General features: G+C 36.3%; 3 protein-coding genes across 6 annotated transcripts in view; 1 reads left to right on the top strand and 2 right to left on the bottom strand.

Moving 5' to 3' along the window:
* The window catches only part of Flo2 (flotillin-2), a 267627-nt gene that overhangs the window by 22783 nt on the left and 221592 nt on the right, over positions 1-23252 (top strand). The gene's annotated exons all lie outside the window — the stretch shown is intronic.
* LOC114361911 (glucose dehydrogenase [FAD, quinone]) lies at positions 1414-12776 on the bottom strand. Its single transcript, XM_028317125.1, has 2 exons — positions 12686-12776; positions 1414-3806 (listed from the first exon to the last, which is right to left on the bottom strand). The coding sequence occupies exon 2, from the start codon at positions 3804-3806 to the stop codon at positions 1932-1934; it is 1875 nt and encodes a 624-aa protein (XP_028172926.1). The 5' UTR covers positions 12686-12776; the 3' UTR covers positions 1414-1931.
* Positions 15231-23252, bottom strand: part of LOC114361916 (uncharacterized) — a 63109-nt gene continuing 55087 nt past the window's right edge. Inside the window, 2 exon segments of the mRNA XM_028317135.1 lie at positions 15231-16781; positions 17058-17202. Coding sequence (XP_028172936.1) covers positions 15412-16781; positions 17058-17202 — 1515 coding nt within the window. The 3' untranslated portion in view covers positions 15231-15411.

Here is a 23252-nt window from a genome sequence, read left to right as displayed (position 1 = left end):
ATCACAAACAATGTTCTACGAACATGTTACTTTGTAAGAATAAAATTATCAGGCGTTTTATATGTAAACAATATTTTTTACGGAAATAATGTACTAAATTAATTAATACAAATGTAGAAATAAAGTTCAAACGCACAGATTACGTTTATTTTTATTATTATTGTAAAATTTAGCGATTAGCTGATAAAAAGTCCCCTACTCTTCCCGCGGGTGTCGTAAGAGGCGACTCTAGTCCACATCAAACAGAGAACGGGCAGCAGCGCTCTCTGAAAAACATCAATCTTTTAAACTGCGATCTCCAACCCGCCTGCCAAGCGTGGAGATTATGGCAAAACCCTCCACTATAGCGGAGGAGGCTCATAGTCCAGCAGTGAACTGTAAAGGGCTGTTGATGATGATGATAAAAAATTATAATAAAAAAAAACTTTTTTAAAAACAAGCTTTATCCTGAAATGCAGTTGTAATACTAAAACGAAAAAAATAATTGTATGCTAGATTCAATGAATTTCGAAAGCTTGTAGCGCAAACAGAAAAAAAGAGGAATAAATTCCATGCGCGACACAAGCTTTCGAAATTCTTATTTTACATTTTTTAGTTGTAAATATCTCAATATCTGGGCCTGATCATCATTTACATAAAAGTGTTCGGGAAGTCGAATCCAACGAACCCAAACTCGATAAGTTTCCGCCGTTTCGTTTAGGAGTTCCTATGGAGTACTATGAGTTTACCAAATTTCAGCTCAATCGGTTGAGGAGAACTGGTCTTAAATTCAGTTGCAAGATTTGTCCCCAACATACTAACAAGTGAAGTCAATATAAAGTTTGTAAAAAGTTGTCGCTTTCGTGACCGACTGTAAAATATTTTGGTTGCTAAGTACTTACTCTACTTTTCATCGGTACCTACTGCGACAGATATAGCCAATCCACTGCCAATTATGTTTGCTATATTTTTGGACTAGATATGTCTATTGTTTTAGTCTTTTGTCCAATTCTCTCCCCATGATGATAATCTAAAAAGCTTTGAGCCTAGCTAGACGACTTCAGAGGTAGATGTCGTGTTTCAGGATATCTTCATCTCTACCTCAGTCTTATTATCTCATTGTAAGATTGCTTACTTACACTCTGATGGCTCAGCGACCCAAAGCGTGTCGTACCTCCGATAGATGTCGCTAATCGCTATTTATTTTTGGTCATAAGCGGTTGCACGCCTGTCGTCTGTTTCAAGTGCGCGAAGTTCCGCGAAAATTGCTAAAGCCTATTTAATTAGCATGGCTGAAAAGGCTGAATTTCAGCATGGTTAAGGGAAAATTGAGGTCATAATTTTCAGACCCGTGTTTAGCAACATGTGGCTAGGGGCTTGAAAGAAAACATGTACATTATTATGTAATTATGTATTTATTCTTTGTCTTTTACAAAATATTGTATTGCACTATCAGTTATATAATTGAAAAAACATACATGTTTGTGCTATGAGTATTAAGAAGTTGCTAACCAGCTTTAAGATTCGTACTCTAACGTTTAAAGAATGTAAGGTAGACTTTCAAAATATGGCATTATGTAATAAATTAAAACTTAGAGTAACCAAAGAGTACTTGACAGATATTAGGTAACTAAGTAGTATAGTAACTTTCATTTAGGCTTGAATTCTTACTTTTTCTTACTCATTGTTAAGAAAATATCAGATATCATCTAATTAACTGGGTTTCTTATACTTTGTGTTATCTTTTGTAAACATGACACATTTTTCGCAATTATATTGCTCAGTGAAATTGCTACATAAATATTGATTGTTTATAAATAAGGACTTTCTCTATTTTGTAACATTACTATTAATTTACTTATTCTACATTTATTTTCTACATAATGCTAAATCACATCACAGATAGGGTATTATCATATCATAAATATTAAATAAGTTAAAGCTAATTACTATTATAATTTTCCCCAATCCTGTTTAATCATATCCGATCCCTTCTCTGCTATCATGTAAACTGGAGCATTTGTATGTGCTGATACGATTTCAGGCATTATACTAGCGTCTATCACCCTTAGTTTACCAATCCCGTGAACTCGTAATCGAGAATCCACCACCGAAGATGGGTCATTTTCTACCCCCATTTTACATGTCCCACTCTGGTGGTAAATCGTGAAGGTAAACATCTGAGCGTGACACGCAAAGTACTCATCACTACCAAATGGTCCATATTCTAAACAATCAGCTATCGGTACATCATACAGCTTTGCACCAAGTTTTCTCATCGATGGCTGTCTAGCAATGTCTATAGCTACTTTCATGCCTTCTACAATCTTCTGCAAATCTTCCTTATACTCAAAATAATTCGGTATAAGTGTCGGGTGGACTTTGGGATTCCTACTCTGTAGCAACACTCTCCCTTTGGATTTTGGGCGCATCAACATCGGGAACACCATAAAAGACTCAGTCTTACCCATGGGACCGAATGTTTCTGCGTAAATGCGTTCGTCAAAGCCAAAGTTATATTGCAGCATAGGATCTCCGTTTAGACCTGAACCAATGAAGAGTAATTCCATGTCTGGCCACGCCGTTTTGTTAAACTTGTCCTTCAAGTCCATAAATACGAGCGCCTCGCAGCCGCCTGGTACTGAGAGCGGCCCTTTATGCGTGTTCATCCATTTGAATACTATATCCAAGTGATTGAGAATGTATTCAGTGTTCAAACTGAAGTTTTGTGGTCTAACAACGAACTGAAGTCCGCCTGCTGCGATGTGGTCCATCAAATTATATCCCACGGGCAAGTCTTTCACGACTTTGATTTTCATAGATTCCAAATGACTTCTTGGACCTATTCCCGAAAGCATGAGCAATTGAGGAGTGTTTAAAGCTCCTGCTGATAATATAACTTCGTTAGTTGCTAATATTTTGTATTTTCTACTATGTTTTTCTAATTCTACACCTATTACTTTAGTTTTGGTTTCATCAAAAATTAGCTTAGTTACCATACTAGCTTTGGTTATATGGAGGTTTTTTCGTCCATTGATCGGATATAAATAAGCTCTATTTGAGCTATGTCTAGTGCCATTTTTCATGGAAAGTTGTAAAAAGGACGCGCCTGATGGATTTTCACCGTTATAGTCGTTATATTTAAAACCTAGTTCTTGAGCTCCTTTGATCCATGCTTTGCCTTTGGAAGTACGGTAAGGAGCGTGTTCCACATTCAAGTAGCCGTTGTGACCGTGATATTTAGGGTCATCATGGGCGGGAATGTTGAAGTTTTCTATTTTCTTGAAATACGGTAATACTTCGTCCCATCCCCATCCATCGTTGCCCATATCTCTCCAGCCGTCATAGTCTTGCTGACTTCCTCTAGTGTAGATCATGTAGTTCAAGACACTTGATCCTCCCATGACTTTTCCTCGTGGCCAGTTGCATTGTTTGTTTTCGAACCCGGCGCAGTACTTGTTGGATGGTTTCGTTTTATATTTCCAGTTAGCTTGCGTGAATTGTAGGTAGTTGGCAAGGACAGGGATGTCCATGATGAAGTTTTCGTTGACACCAGCTTCGACCAGTAGCACTTTCCAGTCGGGTATCTCTGATAGTCTGTTCGCTATGACGCAGCCGGCCGTGCCAGCGCCCACGATGATGAAGTCGTATTCGGGGAGCAGATTGGGCTGATCTGGCGGTTCCCTATTCAGCTGATCTGTGCCCTCGTGTAAGAAGTTCAGCAATGATCCTATGGGGTTGACGTTCTGTGTGCCGCTGGGCAGAAGCACGGTGAACAGCACCCATAGCGCCGCGAACACTGAAGGCGTATCGTAACGACGACTCATCTGAAATCGATAAGAGAACAGTTTAAAGACCTTTGTAGTACGATTGGACATATTGCATGTACATTCAAAGTATAATCGAGGCCGAGTTTACTACGAACAAAGATATCCTTGGTATTTATTTATAAGGAGGCATGCCTATGAATTTTAATATACACAGACTGCGATCCTAGACTGGATATAAAATATGAATGGATATGAATGCGCTGTGAAATGTACGTAAAGAAATAATATTATTTTATTTTCCCATCAGATATACAATTTATTCAGTTTTTAACATGGTGACCTAATTCCATATTCGTTCGTTAGTCCTTTAATTATAAATTCAGTTAGTGCACTAGATAAACCGATTGACCTCCTTTAGCTCCAAATTATCGCTGAAGCTATTATATGTTCGTGGAACCTTAAAATGTTTTAACTGAAAGAACACAATGTCGATAAGCAGTTAGTATATTTTGTAAATCACTGTAAGTTTCACCTATGGGTATGTTTTTGACTGTTCTTATACTCGTAGACAAATAGGTAAATAAATCGATGATGTCTATTGTAAGAGTAGGCGCACACCGTTGATTTTTAGTTGGCCGATAGTTGTGCTCGATTTCAAACTGTATGAAGAATCGGCCAAATCGAATCGGCGTAGTGTGCGCACTCCCATACATGCCCATACTGATCAACAGCCCGACTAAACTATCGGCCGACGAAAAATCAACGGTGTGCGCCTACTCTAAACCACACAAAACTTAAGTTTATGACATCTTAAAATTGACATATGAATTAATCGCGAAAGTAGACATCGATTGTTTATAACGTAACATACTGACAGAGGTCAATTATTATGTTGTTAAGACTAGCAACTGAATCTACGTCATACGATGAAATTTCAAGTTACTTCAGGAAGCGTTTATGTAAAATAGCATAGTAGGTTTACAATTAGCCTTTCAATGACACAGATCAGTTTCAGCGTTGCCTTGATTCTGGTTTATTATCAAACACGTATTTAACGATTCAACAGCTTCGAGAACAATATTAATACTGGGGTATGATTGCAGATGATTGTCAGGTGTACTACAACTGGCAGCTAATCTTCTTTCTCGAGAAATAATTAGTGGAATAACGTGATAACTGGATTGCTCGATGACTTTGTTGTACGAGTGATTGTTGTAGTCGGTAACAAATGCGTATAAGGCAATATTATGTAGAATAAATTGTTCCAAGCCGCTATAGCTGGCAAGAAGAATCAGGTAGATAGATATAAAAGGATTTATTCGTTTACTCAGCAGTATCACTGCTGCTGTGATTCTTCCAATGTGGTATTCATTGTGTATAAACGCGATTTTTGATGCTGATCCGATTGCGGTCGGATCCGGAAAGATGAGTTTAAGTATATGTTTTTTTCTAAATACCATAAATTAATATAAGAAAAAAATGGACTTACATGCACCGGAGTATGGTGACATTTCTGTTAAGTTAACCAAAGTTGGCTATTTATCACATAGAGCCGTTACGAAAATTTCACCAACTGTTATCTATTGGTATCAGTAGTGAGAAATGCAATTACTTAGCAAATACCTGCATTTATATGCAACAGTTTCTATGTAATGAAGATAAAAAGGTTATTTTATCACCTAGTAATATAGTTTCGTTAATTTGAATTTTGATAATAAATGGTTGTTTTATAAAGTTGAAATCTTGGGCCTTCTTCACCACTTGCTGATAAGTCCCAGATAGGAACTTATCTGGCATTTCTATTTAGACTATTATTATTGAATTAAACCTGCAATGTCTTCATCGAACTGGAAACATACATAAAAATAATGAGATAATAAGAGTAATACGATGTAATTTGTATTTTCCACCTGGAAATTGTATCTAGAACTCAATTATCTTAACACGGGTCCACGGAGTATCAAAGGAGTTATCGAGTCGTTCCCATAGTCTGACCCGGGTTGTATCAATTTAATCACGGGACTCCTACCTCTCGTTCCCACCGCTGCAACTCCTGTGTAGCCAGGATCTACAGCTTGACCGCCAACAAAAACCTAACCAGTGAAGGTCAATTTTGTCCCGGGGAAAGTTAAATTAAGTTAAGTTAACCCGCAACGAAATTAATCAGAAGAACATAGGAGGATTTCGAAGTTAAGGTATCAATGTAGTAATCAGTGTAACCAATACAATGTCTTGGTAGCTCAGTGGCTAGCGAAGTCGCCCGGTCAGATAAATGTCTCGAGTTTGAGTCCTACTTCAGGTAGTCTAGACAGTTTTGCTTTTGTTTACCTTTGTTTTGTTGCACCAATAGCAGTGACGTCAGACGCGGCAGTCACGCAACGTTATAAGTAGCTTTGTTAACTTGTTGCGTTGTGACGTATCAGTTTCCTTGGGCGGGCAGCGGTTTTCCCGCCGTAATTAAATTGAATGAGTCATCCAGTTATATCGAGTTTGAAATCAGTAAGTTGCGATTGATCTTGGTGCTTTTCTTCTTTATTCTGACCGGCAACACAGGACTGTAGTCAACGACAACAAACTTGATTTTTATTACTAAACCACAACTAACCCAGCTTATTAAAATGTATGGAACTTTCGACTAAAAGTCTATACCATCTTTACTCTGTGGGTAGTCTGTTTTTTTCCACAACCAGGAAGCTCTTGGCTTGCATCTCACCTGGTTGAAAGGGATGACCAGGCCGATGGTGGGCTAGCATCGCTCGAAAATCTCGGAATCCTCTCACAGAGAAACTGGCCTACTAAGTATCTTACCTCCAACTTTACTTTAAATGTAACTTCAGTTTTTTCGAAACGAAATCAATTTGACATTGGCTTTTTGGCATTGGCACTGTTCGAACGCAAATAGCATATTTTATGTAAAAAAATCTTTTCAAATGGCCTTAAATATGACTTTTTTTCATTTTTGTTTCAATGTAGGTAGGTAAATGTATGAAATTTGAATTATGTCATGGTGAGTTTTAAAGGAGAACAACCATTTTGGGCCCAAGTTTGTACAGAGTTGTACATTGGTAGGTTTTTGATATTATATTACGCATACATTAGGGAGTATTTTACGGTAAAAATGATAATTTTAACTGATGTCGTAAGTCGTATACAATAATAAAAACGAATTAATGATTTAATCTAAGATAACGTAAAATGGAACGTTAAAAGTCAATCGATTAAAGACTCAATACACTATACTGTCCCACCAAACTCATTGACAGGGGGGCGCCACCATCGTTCAACTATATAGTTTCTAACATGGCAAAAATCGGAACCAGCGATCCGGTATTGACGGTGGCGCCCCCTGTCAATGTCACGGGTGGGACAATTCAGTGTATTTGATCTTTAAGAAGGTTTGTACTGACAGATGACAAAACTAAAATGATTGAATGAAATAATGAATGAAAATAATAATTCGTTTTGTCATCTGTCAATGCAGCAATGTCACTTGCGAATCACAGATGAGACCACAGATTAGAGAGTATGTCTAAAGGATCTAAAATCTAAAGGATGAGACTGTTGCGAATGCTTGTTGAATTAAAACTAATTAAAAGAAGAAGAAGAAATAAAACTATCGATTAATAACATTTTATGCTATTTCTAACGGATTCTGCTTGCGATTTGGGTAACTGACGACTTGATTTTGTATAAAAGTAACATTTTTTCTAGTTTTTTTCTAATTTAGTTTTCTCGAGAATGACACTAGTTAGCAACCTCAAATAAACACAATAATAAACTAGTTTATGAAGGCATAAAAACGACATAAAATTTGTAGCTGTACAAATAACTTAGTACTGGGCCCAACGCTTCATAGAAAGTGGTTGTTCTCCTTTAGAAGTAGTCATTTTTAATTGGGTATCTGCCACCACTCCCCAATAATTCTAAAGCACAACTTTTCCTACTTCATTGTAATTGAAAAAAGTAGTTCAATTGAGTAAAAAAGTGACGTCACTGGCTAGTATTGCCATACAAAATGTGAGAGTCTCGTGTCTCGTTTTGACAGTTTTAAAAAGTACGTCAATTGATTGGTGGTGGCAAATCCGCGATATGACTTCTGAGTCAAAGTTGATGAGTTGACAACTGAGGTGTGAGGCATTATGCTAAAGGCGTCTGAAAAAACTAGGATCGAAAGGCTAACTGTGCCCTCTGGTTAACATTTCTTTACAAATCCGTTGATTCGAGCCTCTATGTAATATGATACTACGTAATAAATGCAATAATTATACAGTGCTTTTCCGCACTTGTCACTCGACTTGAATTCGTTTTTGTACTCGATAGAAATCTGTCTCTCTTTGTAATAAAGAAGTAAACCTTGAAAAGAAGCATGAATTAAATAACAATCATACGGGAAATACAATTATTGTTTAACACATAACATTATCTATGTGTAATGTTAACATAATGGGCATTATTAATTCCTTGATAACTTCATATTAAAATGTTGTATTTCTTACAAAACAAAGGTAGTACAAACTGATATGCTTAAGCATATCAGTTATAGGCATATAGGCTTTCTCCGGCCATATCTCTTCAACCATGCCCATTAGGCCAAGCAGGTTAATTTATCTATAGAAAATCAAAACAAAAAGGGTCTCCGTGATAGCCCTTGTAGTGAAATGGGGAAATGTCAAATAACACTGCATTCAAAGGTTCTCGATTCTATTCTCAGATAGAATGATGATTATTTCAGTCATTAAGGTATGTAAAAGTAAAAAAGCTACTTAAAAAAATCAGTTGATATCAGATCACGACATTTCACGTCACGTAAACAAATTTTCAAAGTTTACTTCATTCTGATCGTGATTAATCTTGGAATTGAGGTCAGTGACCCTCACATGAAGTGCTGTTTTATTGCTGAAATCATGAGTTAATCACAGAACAGGGTCGGATAATAAACATCTTTGTTTACGGCTTGCTAGCTGTGAAGAATTTTGGATGGCCCAGCTGGATGGTGTCAATCGAAACGTATTAATGGAGATATATTTGCATGTAGAAAATTAATTAATGCCTTGGTCAGAAATTAAAGTGTTCTTTTTTAAGAAGAAGGAAAATGGGTAACTAGGGCACCTGATGATAAGACCTCATCAGTTTATTGATACTCATTTTGTATCAGAATACTTATCAATGCGTTGCCTGTTTCTTTCAAGAAGCTAAGCTTTTTGTAAGCTTTTTCCCTAAAATCTAATTTTGTTTATATTCGATGGCAAATACAGGTGCAATGTACATATACAGAAATCCAATCTGATAAGGAATCTTTACAGTACTTGAAAATTTTACAGGAACCATAGTTTATGAATAAACCACGGATACTCTCGGCGCACTTAAGGGACTCTTATCTAGGTATAAATAAGACGTCAATATTTAGGTGACAATTTATTGCTTGTTATGTCAAAACACTCCAGGGTATATATAATAGGGGTAAAAACTCTGGACACCGCGGTACAGTTTTTCGCATCTCAAAGTGCAGTGACATCTCTCGGCAAATAATACAAACAAGTTTCATGGAAGGTTTATACATATCGCCCACCAAGGACCTTCCTAGGTCCTTAACAACAGGAAAATCGAAATAAACCCAATGAAACTTAATGCGAATGCATCGCCCACCATGAAACAGGTTACGGTACACATCAACAATAAAATTAAAAATAAACCATTTAAAAAACTATTGTACCGTAAAATAACAAAACATATTCAATATACTTACTCAAAACATCAAAACCTTAAAACTAAATAAACTAAAATTAGGAAGCTAGCTTTAGGAAGGAGACAAATTTGTTACCCTTGAAACTAACAACTAGAACATCATCGTTACCGGGATGGACCACAATCACCCTGCCACTAAGCCAAGACCCGTAGCTAGTTGTCCACCGTTATGACAACTAAATCACCAACTTTTAGGTTGACGAATTAACATAGTCCACCTCTATGTTTTTCACCTTACGACGTTATGAAGCTGTGAGTTTTCAAGTCTCCAACCAACTCTCAACATGTTGTTTACATCAAGAAAAGAACCAAGAACTGGAGAAAACTACGTTTGGATAAGTATACGTTCTCTTAACCTTTCAACATCAGCACTAAAGTTCTCAGATTGGCATGCAACTATAGCCTTCTGTATCTCTACTGTTGTTGAGTACCCGTCGCGATTCTCCAGCAGCGTATCCTTTTATATTTAACTTTTCTTTTTGTTTCAGTTTCTTCGTAGGTCTGCACGTCGACCTTGTTGCGGTATACATTTTCACTTCGGTTCCAGGTAATACCACCACTTTTTATTATTTTATTAGTTTTCCTTTTCAGCCCTTCTTCGTTTCCTTTCCGTTGACTTACTTTACCATCTTCTTTCATTGTCTTTACCGAATCTTCATTGTTAGTAGTCAAATTTTGCAACACACATTCTTCTTTACCTAACATCATATTCATTTCTCTGTAAAGTTGAATCCCCTGATCGACCATTTCACAACCCATCATGTGATCGTCCACATAAAAATCTGACAATATCTTCTCAGCCGCCGTTGGAGAACCTTCACCGTGATCCAAATTCATGTCAACATATTCACTAGTAACCTCTGTGTATTTCTGTTTCAGACCGCCGTTCTTCAGTCTTCGTTCTAATGAATACGTTCTTTTTTCAGGTGTTTGCCAGGAATTCTTCACATCGGGATCTTTGTTCTTCACCGGAGGACGACGCACAATGTGTCGACCAGTGTCATCTCTACGAGTACTTCTGGTAAAGTATCCTTCACGTAACTTTTGATCTTCTGTACACGTTTCTTTCTTTGGCAACGGAATGTCATCTTCTAGCTTACAAAACTTCTTTGGAAGCTGACTATCCTCCACGCTACAATGTATCACATTTATTGTTTCAGAGGGCTTCGTGTGCGTGTGAACAACACCAGACAGAATCCACCCCAATGACGAACACTGAGCGAGTGGTGAACCAAGCGGTCCCTTGATGACTCCGTTTTGAATTACCCGGCTATACACTTCTGACCCCAACAACAAATCCACACTGTTAGAAGTATAATAGCTCGGATCCGCGAGGACAATGTCTTCAAGCTCCTTCCATTCCTCCGCTGTTATTTTTTGATTAGACAAAAGCGAAGTAATGGAACCTAGTACGTAAGCTTTCACCGTGATAATAAAGTTTGGATCAACCCGTGATGCTATTTTTATTTCCACCATAGATCTTGTCGTGAGCCCGTTCGTGCCACCTACTCCTACTATCTGCCCTCTAGCTGGTATCTTCTTCAAGCCCAATAACCGAACCGTTGCCTCGGTAATAAAAGAAGATTGGGACCCTTGATCCAGTAGAGCACGAATCGTATAGGTTTGGCCGTGTTTAGTTACAGTATCTACAAGTGCCGTCGCTAGCAATACCTGGCTACAATCCACAGTGCTTCTTGTAGACGTGCAGGAAATGACAGCACCAACTTTCTTGGTATCAGCCGTAGTAACCTCCCCGTTTTGGGGTTCCTGAGCAGCAATCTTGTTTNTAGGTGACAATTTATTGCTTGTTATGTCAAAACACTCCAGGGTATATATAATAGGGGTAAAAACTCTGGACACCGCGGTACAGTTTTTCGCATCTCAAAGTGCAGTGACATCTCTCGGCAAATAATACAAACAAGTTTCATGGAAGGTTTATACATATAGTTATCTAATATTGTATCGTATTTTAGTCACATAAAATAATAGCAGTGCTAAGTTTCTATCTAATAATAACGAATGACTACTTTAGCATTCTAAAGTAGATTATAATAAATCAAAGAACCAAAACAAATCGACCATGCTTTCAAGAACAATTTAATATTAATTAGTAATTCATACTTCTATGTAAAATTACCTGATTTTGTCAGTTTTTGCATAGGATAATTGTTTTAAAATCCTTAATCTTCAATGAGAGGATAATTCGCGATTGAAAATTAGATTATCCAACCTTATCATCATCATTTCACGGTCATGCGTGCGCGCAGGTTGGAAGTCGCGAACTTGACTTCAACGAAAGGCCGTAAATCATTAGTAATTGATGATATCTAATAAATTTTGAGTTTTGTTTATATTATTTCGCATATATTAACGAATAGCTATCGTTAAAAGTTGATAGTTTATGTTACTTTACTTATTATGTGAAGTTTTTTCGAATTTATAATAATAATGAGTTTTTTATGCTCTATCATCAAATTATTATCATTACCTAATAAAATGTTGGTTTTGCAGACCGTGTAGACACTTATTGTTATTAACTCACGCTCACTGTATAAAATTCAAGATCATACATTTTTCTGAAAATTACTAGAGATTTATCGGTTATGAAGAAAATGGCAATAAAAGTTAATGGGCGATTATGTATGGTTTTTGTTTGATTTATGTATGATTTTATAATTATGTAGAGTTAATATCCTGATGTTAAATATTTATTTATTATATACCCAGTTTGATTTATAGATTAGTCATCACTCGTAGTGTAATGAGAAGAGATCGTTAGGTTAATTGTATCACCTGCTGTAATTAGTTTGATGACGTGAATTAACTTAATGCGAGAATTTCTTAATACATCGATAGAAACTACTCAATTACTAGATAGATAGTACTGCATAATTTCGAAATAATATAAGTAGCCCTATTATTAATCTGTCCAAAAATCACTGTTTTTATTATTTTTGTTTACCTTTTAGCTTCTATAACAGTTGTTTTGATGATCATGGATCTTACCATTACTTGTTTAAAAAGTGATAAATTTTAATTTTCACAATCACCACGTGTACCTTTCATTATGTTTAAACTTTCCATATCACTTCCCGGATTTGTCCTGAAAAATCCTTTAATTTTTCGCTATTAAAACCTATCGAATTTTTATTTTTAAACCACAGATATTTCATCACATCACTAATACTTACATTGTTAACGTATTTCCAAAACCAAAAGGCACATCACAACACGCACTCCGCACTCGCGCGCAGGACACGCTAGCGCCACTGTTGTCGCGTCCTCGCCGCGGGCGGTTATATCGACTCGGTCTAATCGCCCGAACTTGAGAGTTCAAGGCGAAGGGCTTGAACTCTAGGGCGGGTTTAGGTGCTTTTAGGCTGATGGGTATTTGACATTTTTAGGCACAATCTACTAAAAGAACTTAGAACTTAAAGTCTACTAATTTTGTTAACTTAATCGGCTAATCTAATGGCTCGTGAACTTGACAGTTTATGGCGAAGGGCTTGAACATTTTCAGGCTGATGCGTATTTGATACCATTTAAAAATAATTCTAAGGCCTAACTCTACTAAAAGAACTTGGAACTTAGTGTACTATTTGTTTTTGTAAACTGTTATATCGTCTAATGGCTCTTGAACTTGACAGTTCAAGGCGAAAAGCTTGAACTCTAAAGGGTGGCTTTAGATGCTTTCAGGCTGATGAGTATTTGATAACAGTAATTTCTAAAGCCCAATTCTACTAAAAGAACACATAATTCTAGTTATGATAATCAACTATTTTCTGTTAAATCGTCTAATCGCTCGTGAACTTGAGCGGTCAAGGCGAAGGACTCTTAAGGCGTTCTTAGGAGGGCAGGAGTGTGCTTTCAGACTATAACTAAATTGAATATTTAGGCTGGGTTGCACCATCTTACTTTAACTTAGACAAACGTCAAAAATGTGTCAAACTCCATACAAAAACATCGGTTATCGTCAAAGTTGCGGTCAAAGTTAGGTGGTGCAACTCAGCCTTAGTTCAATTGTTACTTTTTTAGCAGTAATGACATATTTTAAAGCAAATCAGCTTTTATAAATCTGGACTAGACTATAATAAGGTTATACTTACTACATTGCAGTGCAACAGTTTTATTGTTGTTTCCTTTTGCAAAATGTCATTTGTATGCAGTTTTTTTACACGGAAACGGACAATCTATGACTGTCCCCTTTTCCCCTTTGTCTTTCCTTCGTGAATCGTTCAAGGTAATCGTTTATTTATCGATCGCCATATTATGGATCCATAATGTATTTTGCATGAAAAAAGTTAGTCAAAAAACTTGTTATTCCCATAGGTAAAAAGCCGACTTTATTGTTCCTTTAAACACAATCCTGTGATATAAAAAGTATGTACTCACTCAGGACAAGAATGCAATCTCAAAAGGTATATTTTCAAGATACCTACATTCCTACAATGAATCTGCAACATTTTATAAAAAATGTTTGAAAAGAGAATCATTATGGTAAATGAGATTTTATAATTTATTATGAAGCTAAATCGATTTGAATTTATGGGGGAAACCCAAAATTCATGCAGATAATGTCGAACTGGAAGTTGGTAAACTAAAGCGAATTCATACTGCGAGCCGGATTTAAGGTGGACTATACATTGACGCAGAAGTTTCTGCGTACGCGCAAATCACTGGCATCGTGATCGCAACTAATTCAATGACCACACGATGGTGAATAAATTAATCCCATCTAACTTGTAATGGCAAAAAAGGAAAAATGTAAAACTTTCCATAGGTAAACAAGGTATTAAATTGAGTCGGAGGTTGGCTTTTTGCGAGCTTGTGATGTTTTTGCGGTGGTATGAATGATCAAATTAATTAATCTGTAATCTAATCTCTTGTATTCAGACTTTAGTTACGTGATTGGCAATATATCTAAAACCGTTTATGCTTTTCATAGAAAGGATTATAAGGCTAAGAGCTTTAAAAAAAAGAGTTTGACAAACTATCTACAAAAACCCAAAATGATTGCCTCGGAGAGACGATCGTAAACATATAATAACATGGGAAGGCTAAATTGGGAAGGTGTTTAAAAAAACTGGTGTTGGATTAATAAAAAATCCAAATTCGAATAGTGGGTGGCTTAATAATAATAGCTTATCCTTTAATATTATAGATGCGGTAGTATAATCGCTTATCTTTTAGCATCCTAGATGCGATAGTTCTATGTTGTTTATAAAGTTCGTAAAGCAGCAGATGGTATATAAATGCCCGAACCCTTAGCATGAGATTCTTAGAAAGTTCTGACATGATTTAGTTACCTTTTTTAGTTTATTATGTTTTCAGTTGCTTTTTTCATATTGAAATTAGTGCATTTTGCTCTACATAAATGACCTAAAGTTTTCAAGTTCTTGGAAACAACTAAGGTCACACAAGATCACGCAATTTGAGGCAATCGGCTTTTACAGTTTACATTGAATAATATCGATTCACTTGACATTGCTCTACAAATTTTGATAAAATGGGTCGTGAGAAGAAGGAAAATTATCCAAGAATAATTCCTAATATGAGAAAAAAGAACTCGTTGTATTCTATGAAACACGAAACGAGGGGAGAAATAAAACATAATTATTCAGTAACATTGTTGCCAATTTAATCACTTGTTTAATTAAAATGAATCTGGTTTACATAACATAACATTAATGATAACTTTTATAACGTAATGGGACTATTCCCAGCTCTCGTTCCCACCGCTGCAACTCCTGTGTATCCAGGATCCACAGCTTGACCGCCAATAAAAACCCAACCAGTGAAGGTCAAGTTTATAACGTGATGTTAAATTTCACTTCAGCAAACATATTCAGCCTCTAAAACTAGTTACAATAAATATTGTACTTACTGGGTAATTAACGTATCACTAGCAAATATAATTTCACCTATAAATCGGTACTCCCCAATCTTCCTTGATCATGTCGGCTGCTTTCTCAGCCACCATCATAGTCGGTGCATTTGTATGAGCAGCTGGCACATGGGGCATGATGCTAGCGTCCACCACCCTCAGACCACTGACCCCATACACCCTTAGTCGAGGGTCTACCACTGCTTCAGGGTCATTCGACGGCCCCATTTTGCTCGTACAGCAATGATGGTATATCGTATTCGTTATAGTCTTCATTGCACAAAACCAGTACTCGTCCGAATTGAAGCCATGATGAGCACAGTTGGGCAAAGGCACATCATGTAATCTACTTCCAAATTTTTGGAAAGCCTTGGTTTTAGACAGCTGGATTGCTTTCCTGATCCCATGCAATATCACTCTCTGGTCGTGCCCATCATCTGAGAAATAATTAGCGTGTATCACGGGCTTTGTGTAAGGGTTCTTATTCTTTAGTAAAATTCGTCCCCTTGATTTTGGCAGTAGAATCATAGGGAACACCATCCACGTATCTTTATGACTTATCGAACCATACACGTTATCATACACATCGTCGTCAATAGCAAAAGCTTGCTTGTAAGCTGGTTGAGACACCAATGACCCACCTACAAAGAGTAATTCGAGATCTGGGTACCCATCGTCGTTATGAGGATTCTTTGTGTCAATAAAAGCTAAAGCTTCAGTGCCACTAGGAGCTGATAGGGGACCAGTGTGATGACTGAAGTACTCTATAATATTTTGCAATGTAGCTACCCGTTCGATTCTAATCGAATCGGTTGTGTTAATGACAAAAGTCAGACCTCCTAATGCCCAATGATCTTGCAAATTGTATCCCACTGGTAAATCGACTATTGTTTTTATGTTCTTTTCTTTCAAATGGTCTTTAGGACCTATTCCGCTGATCATTAGTAATTGCGGAGAGTTGATTGCTCCAGCTGATAAAATAACTTCTCTTTTAGCACGGACAATAAATTGCTTACCGTCTTTGTTGAATTTAACGCCGTATGCTCTTTTAGTCTTTGGATCTATGAGTATTTTGGTTACCATAGCTCGTTTGGTGATGTGGAAATTCGTTCTGTACTTGATGGGATGTAAAAATGCTCGACTGGTGCTCATTCTGGTGCCGTTGTTCATTGTGAACTGTATGATTGAGTAGCCAATTTGTTTCTCCCCGTTGTAGTCGACTACTTTTCCCCCAGTTTCGATGCCGGCTTCTAGGAATGCATCAGAAAGGCGGGTCCTCCAGTTAGGGTGCTGCAGGGTCATCTCGCCTCTGGTGGAGTGATGCCTTTTATCTCTTGCTAGATCAGGTATCTGTATGTTTTCTGACCTCTTGAAGTACTTGAGAATCGATTTGTAATCCCAACCTGTAAGGTAAACAGAGATTTGTTGTAGTAGATACACTAGGGATACTAGCTCCATTTGATTTTTTAATGTTAGTTTATTATTTCATTACTTGCACTATGATGATCGGAGCTCTAAATATAGGAATTGAATACGCAGTATCTAATACCTTTAATGGATAAAATATGTTAATGTATTTCTTGTGACTAGTTCTTATTAGTGGTTTGTAGAAAAAAATCACTTCGTCATACAAAAAGTTGTTGGTCTATTTTTAAGTAATTCTTAGTCAGGTTTTTTACCTGGGTTGCCGTTAGCAGCCCACCGGTCGTAGTCCCTCTTGTTGCCTCTCGTGTGCATCATGGAGTGAAGCACGGAGGAGCCTCCGACGACCCTGCCCCTGGGCCAGGCACATCGTCCAGCGCGCATACCTCGGCAGCCGGCTCTCTGAGAAATAATTGACATGTTTTATGCAGTGTTTAAAGTGGTTAAATATGCGCTAAATCCACCCTGATGAATCACAGGGCCTATTTGTGAGAATTTAGTAAAAAATGCAACATGAAAGTTTACATTGACACAGACCCAGTATTCGTCTTGGTGTTCCTCCAGGAGCGCATATGCCAAGGCTCTATTCTGTTGGTTGCTATCTTAACCAGAATAAATAAGTCGTATTATTTTAGCAGTGGAGAGATTCCTGTCATGATCAGTAAGAGCCTTAAGTTGGGGTGTAAAATGGTCCAAAAAAAAATTATTCGAAATAACTTTCGTATCTCATTTTGAGGCTAGATGGTATCCCACATCTCTTTAAATCATACTAGTAACCTTTGTTTTAAGCAGTCGGTTAAAAGGCGAGAGAAAATTGGTAACAACTCCTTGTTTATATTTTTTTATAAATGTTAATTGAACGATTTATTTAAGTGTACGCTTTATTAATATTATAAATGACAATTTATTATCGATTTGTTTGATGTCAATGCGTCATTTACTGCGAAGTTATTCTGATATTCACACTATGTCACGTGTTGTTGGTATTGAGTGTTAAGTATCGCAAATTACTGTACTAGAAAGGTTGAATGAATTCGTGAATAAAAATATGACCTGTTATTACAGTTTTGACACAATACAAATTGCAATGGCTGATTGTGGAGATATCGACGCCCAAAAGAAATGTTAAGGTTTTAAGAGGGCTGAGAAGTGAAATAAAAATTAAGGGAGCTCAAAATGTATGTAGGACGGACGACAGATTAACAAGTTCAACACTGTGGCTTATTTAAAAATAAGTGTGGTTTTCCAAGGAAAATGTTTAGTGTGTGTGGTGCTATGGCGATTGTACATTAGTTGTTTATAAATAACAAATCACCGCTTATTAACTATTCGGTAACTGTCAATTCAATAGTGAGACAAAAAGCTTTTTTGCACGCTTATGAGATCAAGGAAGTCTAATTTAAATTAAGAACTCGATTTTGTACTGGTAGGCGGTTAATCTTATTTTAATTTTAAATCGAATATGGTATTTATAAACATATGCGTAGGCGCAGCCAGTATCGTCTCTCAAAGTTTATAATTAAAAACGCGTATACTTTTTCAATAAAGTATAATATGTAGCGATTTTTAGTAAGGTCTGAAGATCCGGCAAGAATGTAACCTTGCTTTTCACTGTTAAGGGCAAGGACAAGTAAGTGAACGTATGCTGGGAATCCATAGTAGAAATGACTACACTCGACGGTTACGTACAGTTGCACTGCAAAGATCGCTTTTGTCTCGTATGGTATAATGGCTGTCTGGTCAAGCTGGACGAGCAAGCAAACCTTTATAATTAAACTATCTCTTTTCCGCAGCTTCACACGTGTTCGCACAGTCACTCTTCCTGCAACAAAAGCTATAGATCCCCACAGTTATCATCCTGTAATTCACGTTCTTCAAGATTTTATTTGCGCTAAACTAAGTTGCAATACCCTAGCAGGGTCCATGCCATGGTATGGGTCTATGTCTATATTATTATGTAAGAACGTCTGTATACCAACATTGGAGCACTAAAGAATTTGAATTTTCCCTACGTCCTTTTCCAATAGGTATTTACCTACATTTTATACCAAAATCCATCAAGGCTCTTGAAAATACAGAGACAAGAGGACTTCGTATTTATAATGATAATTAGTATACGACAAAATGATAGTAAACCGAAAGCTTCCTACACAGTTAGACGAGTATTATTAGTTTTATATTTTAAAACTTTGCGCATAAAAGCCATTATTAGTTTAAACTGATTTATTATGTTTGTATTATGTTAAAAAGTTATTTTTAAACTTCATTTAACGTCATCAACAACAGTATGGCGTATTTTAATGGCTATGGCTTATGGCTAAAAATAATTAAATTAATGACTTTTCATTATCATAAATTGACTTAACCAAACAACATTTTGTACTTTAGTATGTAAAAAGGTTATTTTTAAACTTCATATTTAACGTCATAAACAACAGTAATGAAGTATTTTAATATAGCTAAAAATAATTCAATTAATGACGTTTCATTTATCATAAACTGACGTAACCAAACAACTTTTTGAACCTTATGATTTCCGGATCTTTTTTACTCAATTTTTTAAGTATGGAAAGTCAATCAGTTTTTTATAATTCTTCGCAAAACACATTCCATGTACAGTCGACAGCACATCCGACTAAATTTTTTTGTTGCAAACTCGTTCTTAATACAACTGTATAAGATATTACAGTGTTAGCTTGATGTGCTGTCATCCGCACACTGGCAAAACCCAGCAGATTACTCGCCGGTCTTGAATAAAAACTACGTCGTGATGCTACATTGATTTAATATCTGCAAGGCGCGAGCGGCATACGAGATGCGACTCTAGAATCTGGCTAATCCACTAAAAAAGTCGAAAAAAAAATCGAAATCGAATAGATAAAACAATAGAACATTTAAATCTTTCCTACTCACTATCTATCTCGATTTAGTCAACTAATCCATAGGGTCCACTGTCCAGTCGACTAAAAAGCGGGGTCTGTCCGAGCTTTTTACTCGATGTGCTTGGGCCTATACCTACATGACGTTATGTCGCAGGCCCTGTACAAACATACCTACCCCGTAGCATAAAAATAAGCAACTTCTCTATGTATATTATGATTAACTCATTCATATAAAATATCTTATTTATCCTAAAACAAACCGTCGTTAACTTGTTTAATGTAATTTATTAATCCAATAAAGATTTTTCCATTAAACTGTGATCGAGTCGTAATTAGTTATCCGAAATTATCACTAGATTATTTGATTGATTTATTCAATGAATGAATTTAAACGCCACTGTATCAGGAATGATACAGATAAAGTAAACCCCCCCCCCACCCCCCTTCTAATAGTTCTACTTAATTTTTTTTACACGAATGAAAGTTCACAGAAAACTATTTTCACTTGGCTTGGCTTGCTTAAACCATGACTTCGTCCGCATATGTAGATTAGTAGTTACAGCTTAAGGATTAGGAAAATTGTGTCCATTAGCTACAATAATATTTACAGAGATTCGCTTCAAAAGCGACTGAAAGTAAGTGGCTTTTAAAATAAGTAAGTTATAAACAATGCAAACAAAAATGACCGCGAAAAAAAGGACTGACTTAAACAGTATCGGAATCGGTCGCTCGTGTTGTTTATTCTGTGATCATACAACGAAGACAATTTAAAGAGTCATGCAAGCGGTACGCAAGCGTAATGGATGTAATGGCTTTGACGTATCCATCTGGCATGACAATGACGTCTGAATCGAAGGCTGGTGGAACTAGATATTCTAATTGATATGGCTTAACATTGACACGCTGCTAATTAGTGGTTTGTTTACATTTTTCCCGGTAAAATAAAACAAGAAAGGTGACAGGATAGTAAGCTGCACATTATTTATACAAGTTATTGAATTATGTATTTTAAAAGCGGAGGCAAAAATGATGCTGGTACCGGTGTTCCCCGATTGATGGAAAGGTCGCCTAAAAACTTTATTGTAACTTGTAACTTAATTTGTAAAGATCAATAATTAAATACTCACAATGCTTATCGTAAAACATGCATATTAACACGTAAATCAGGTTTGGGCTGAAATATTTAAAATACAGAACTAAAAGAGATGATAAAATATGCAAAAACGTTAAACCTTTCGCCCAAAACGTTGCTAAAAGTTCCTTGACTTCTGACTCTGAGGCAAGATAACGGATTGATTGGCCATTGGTCCCTTCAAACTGGCTATATTATAATGATACCAATTAATTAGGTATGTTGTCTAATATTATTATTAATCAAAAAAACATTATAACGTATCTTCATTGACGAACAATATTATTTCTTTACTTTAAGCTTTTATTTATCAGATTTTTCTTAACGCAGCTTTGCTTCAGAATCAAATAGTGTCTAGATTGTAAAATCGTTTTTAAGTCACACAATTGCTATGCAATGAAATAAATATCTTAGAAAAATAAGATAATAAATAGGGCTGTCAAATTATTCTATTGACTTTTTTGTTACTTTGTAGAAAAAAATATGATTAAATATGGCTTTCAAACAAAAAATAGCAGATCCTTGAAAAACACGGAAGTTTGTTTTTTGATAAGCTTCTATTTGAGTTTCACAATACATAATGTAAAAAAAAAATTAACGAACTTAAAGTTGATTTGCTTAGTAGTTACGATATGGCTCTTGCACGTAAAGGATCCCGGAATCGAGTTCGTTTAGAAAATTGTCCAACATAATTTTCCATAGACCAACAATGTTGGTATGCTGCTATATATGCCACCACCACAATCTTGTAATATGGCATTTCGCAACACAATTTATTTTTCCTACTTTGAGACCTTGACAATTTGTGTATTTTCTAGAGTTCATTGTTTTGCTAATTTAAACGTAGCGTACGAGTATTTTTAAATTGAAATGTTATCTACTGTGTAAAATAAAAGGAAAGATCATGTACGTCAATATTTGTCCTTATCGTTGTTTTCATCATAATGTATGCAGTAACTTGAGTAAATTATTTTTAACAGCGCTTCTTAAAATATGGTTAATTGGTTATTCAACAAGCTAGTAAATTGAGACACTGAAACACATCTGCTGATTATGTGGTTTACACAGCCTTGCATATTTAAAATTTTATGGGTTTTAATAATATGCCAACGGGGCATACTCGTGTAATTGGGTACAATGATTCATATGATGACCAGACACAAAAGGTATGATGGCAGAAAGCTTACTTAACTTTTTCTCAGTCACCTCACAAAGTACTTGGTCTATTTTCAGGAAAATAAAATAAAAGGCCAGAAATTGCAAGAATCACAATTTTTATTAAAATCAATCAACGGGTTATTAATGAGTGACTAGAAGAGTATTAGGAAAATGTTCTATTGACTTATCTCTAAACAAAACTTAACAAACTTTTAAAATTATTTGTATGTAGAGCCTGTCTAATACCGGGCCTTCTTTTAACTTATTAGTTGTGAATGTTGTGATTCACGGTAAAACTTCACTAAATTCTCTGCGAAAACACGTTTTATTTATTATACAAGAGTCGTATTCTCAGATCAGCCTATGAGAGCTGCATAAAAATGGCGACATTAGGCCTTTTATCAATCTTCTTGAGAGTCGACACAACGCTCTATTGTTTGTTGGCTCGCCGTGGCATAGATTATCCCTAAAAGGCTCCACAATGTTAAATCATACCAATAAAAGGTTTACTTTATGATGCCCTGGGGCAGGTGAAAAATTATGAACTCCAACAACTTTTTAACTAATGAATAATAATAATTATGCAAAAATTGATTCTGCGTTCCGGTTTGCAAACGATTAAAGGTTCAAGGTTATAACACCCTCTGAATCAATTGATCACGTGTTTTGTAATATAATGTAACAATACAGGTGAATTTGTAAGTGTGCGTGGATAGCCAGTGACTGGCTATCCACGCACCAGTCTAGCCACGGGCTTTTGCTCGCGTAAAATGCAATCGGTCATAGAAAGATACTTAAGGATTTGGCACACTGGAACCGGTCTGCGGTCAGGTCAAAGTGAATGCAGCCCGCATAATGTATGATTATTTTGACCTGACCGCAGACCGCTTCCAGTGTGGCAAATCCTTTAAACAATTGCGCACAAAACGCTACAATGCCATTGTTATGGTACTGTCATAATCGCACTTTGACGTAGTTTAGTCAGACCACAGATCACATAAACTAAATTCGAACGTTGAGTACTGATACCGCAGTGGATAGTGAACACAAATTTTGATTACTTTGTGTGTGTGATTAGTGAATTTCTAATGCGACATTCAGTTTCGAACTTGAAAGCGACCCCTTGCTGGCGATGGCCAAGAACAGAGGGCGTCTAGGACCTCTGGGTCCAACTAACAAGTGGTCTACGCGTGTAAGTTTTATTAGTAAAGGCTATGGTAAAGGTTAACCAAAGTCTTAGATTTTGGTTTCTGGTCACGCCTAATGCTCAAAGAGTACTG

The sequence above is a fragment of the Ostrinia furnacalis genome, unplaced genomic scaffold (genome assembly GCF_004193835.3).
Source record: "Ostrinia furnacalis isolate ACB-3 unplaced genomic scaffold, ASM419383v2 OfSCF6054, whole genome shotgun sequence".
Taxonomy (NCBI): Eukaryota; Metazoa; Arthropoda; class Insecta; order Lepidoptera; family Crambidae; genus Ostrinia; species Ostrinia furnacalis.
The sequence above is the reverse complement of the archived record's forward strand: the minus strand, read 5'-3'. Positions and strand labels throughout refer to the sequence as shown.

Bases quoted from the DNA above. Each gene is read 5' to 3' on its own strand.
- LOC114361911 (XM_028317125.1), bottom strand. From the start codon at position 3,806: ATGAGTCGTCGTTACGATACGCCTTCAGTGTTCGCGGCGCTATGGGTG.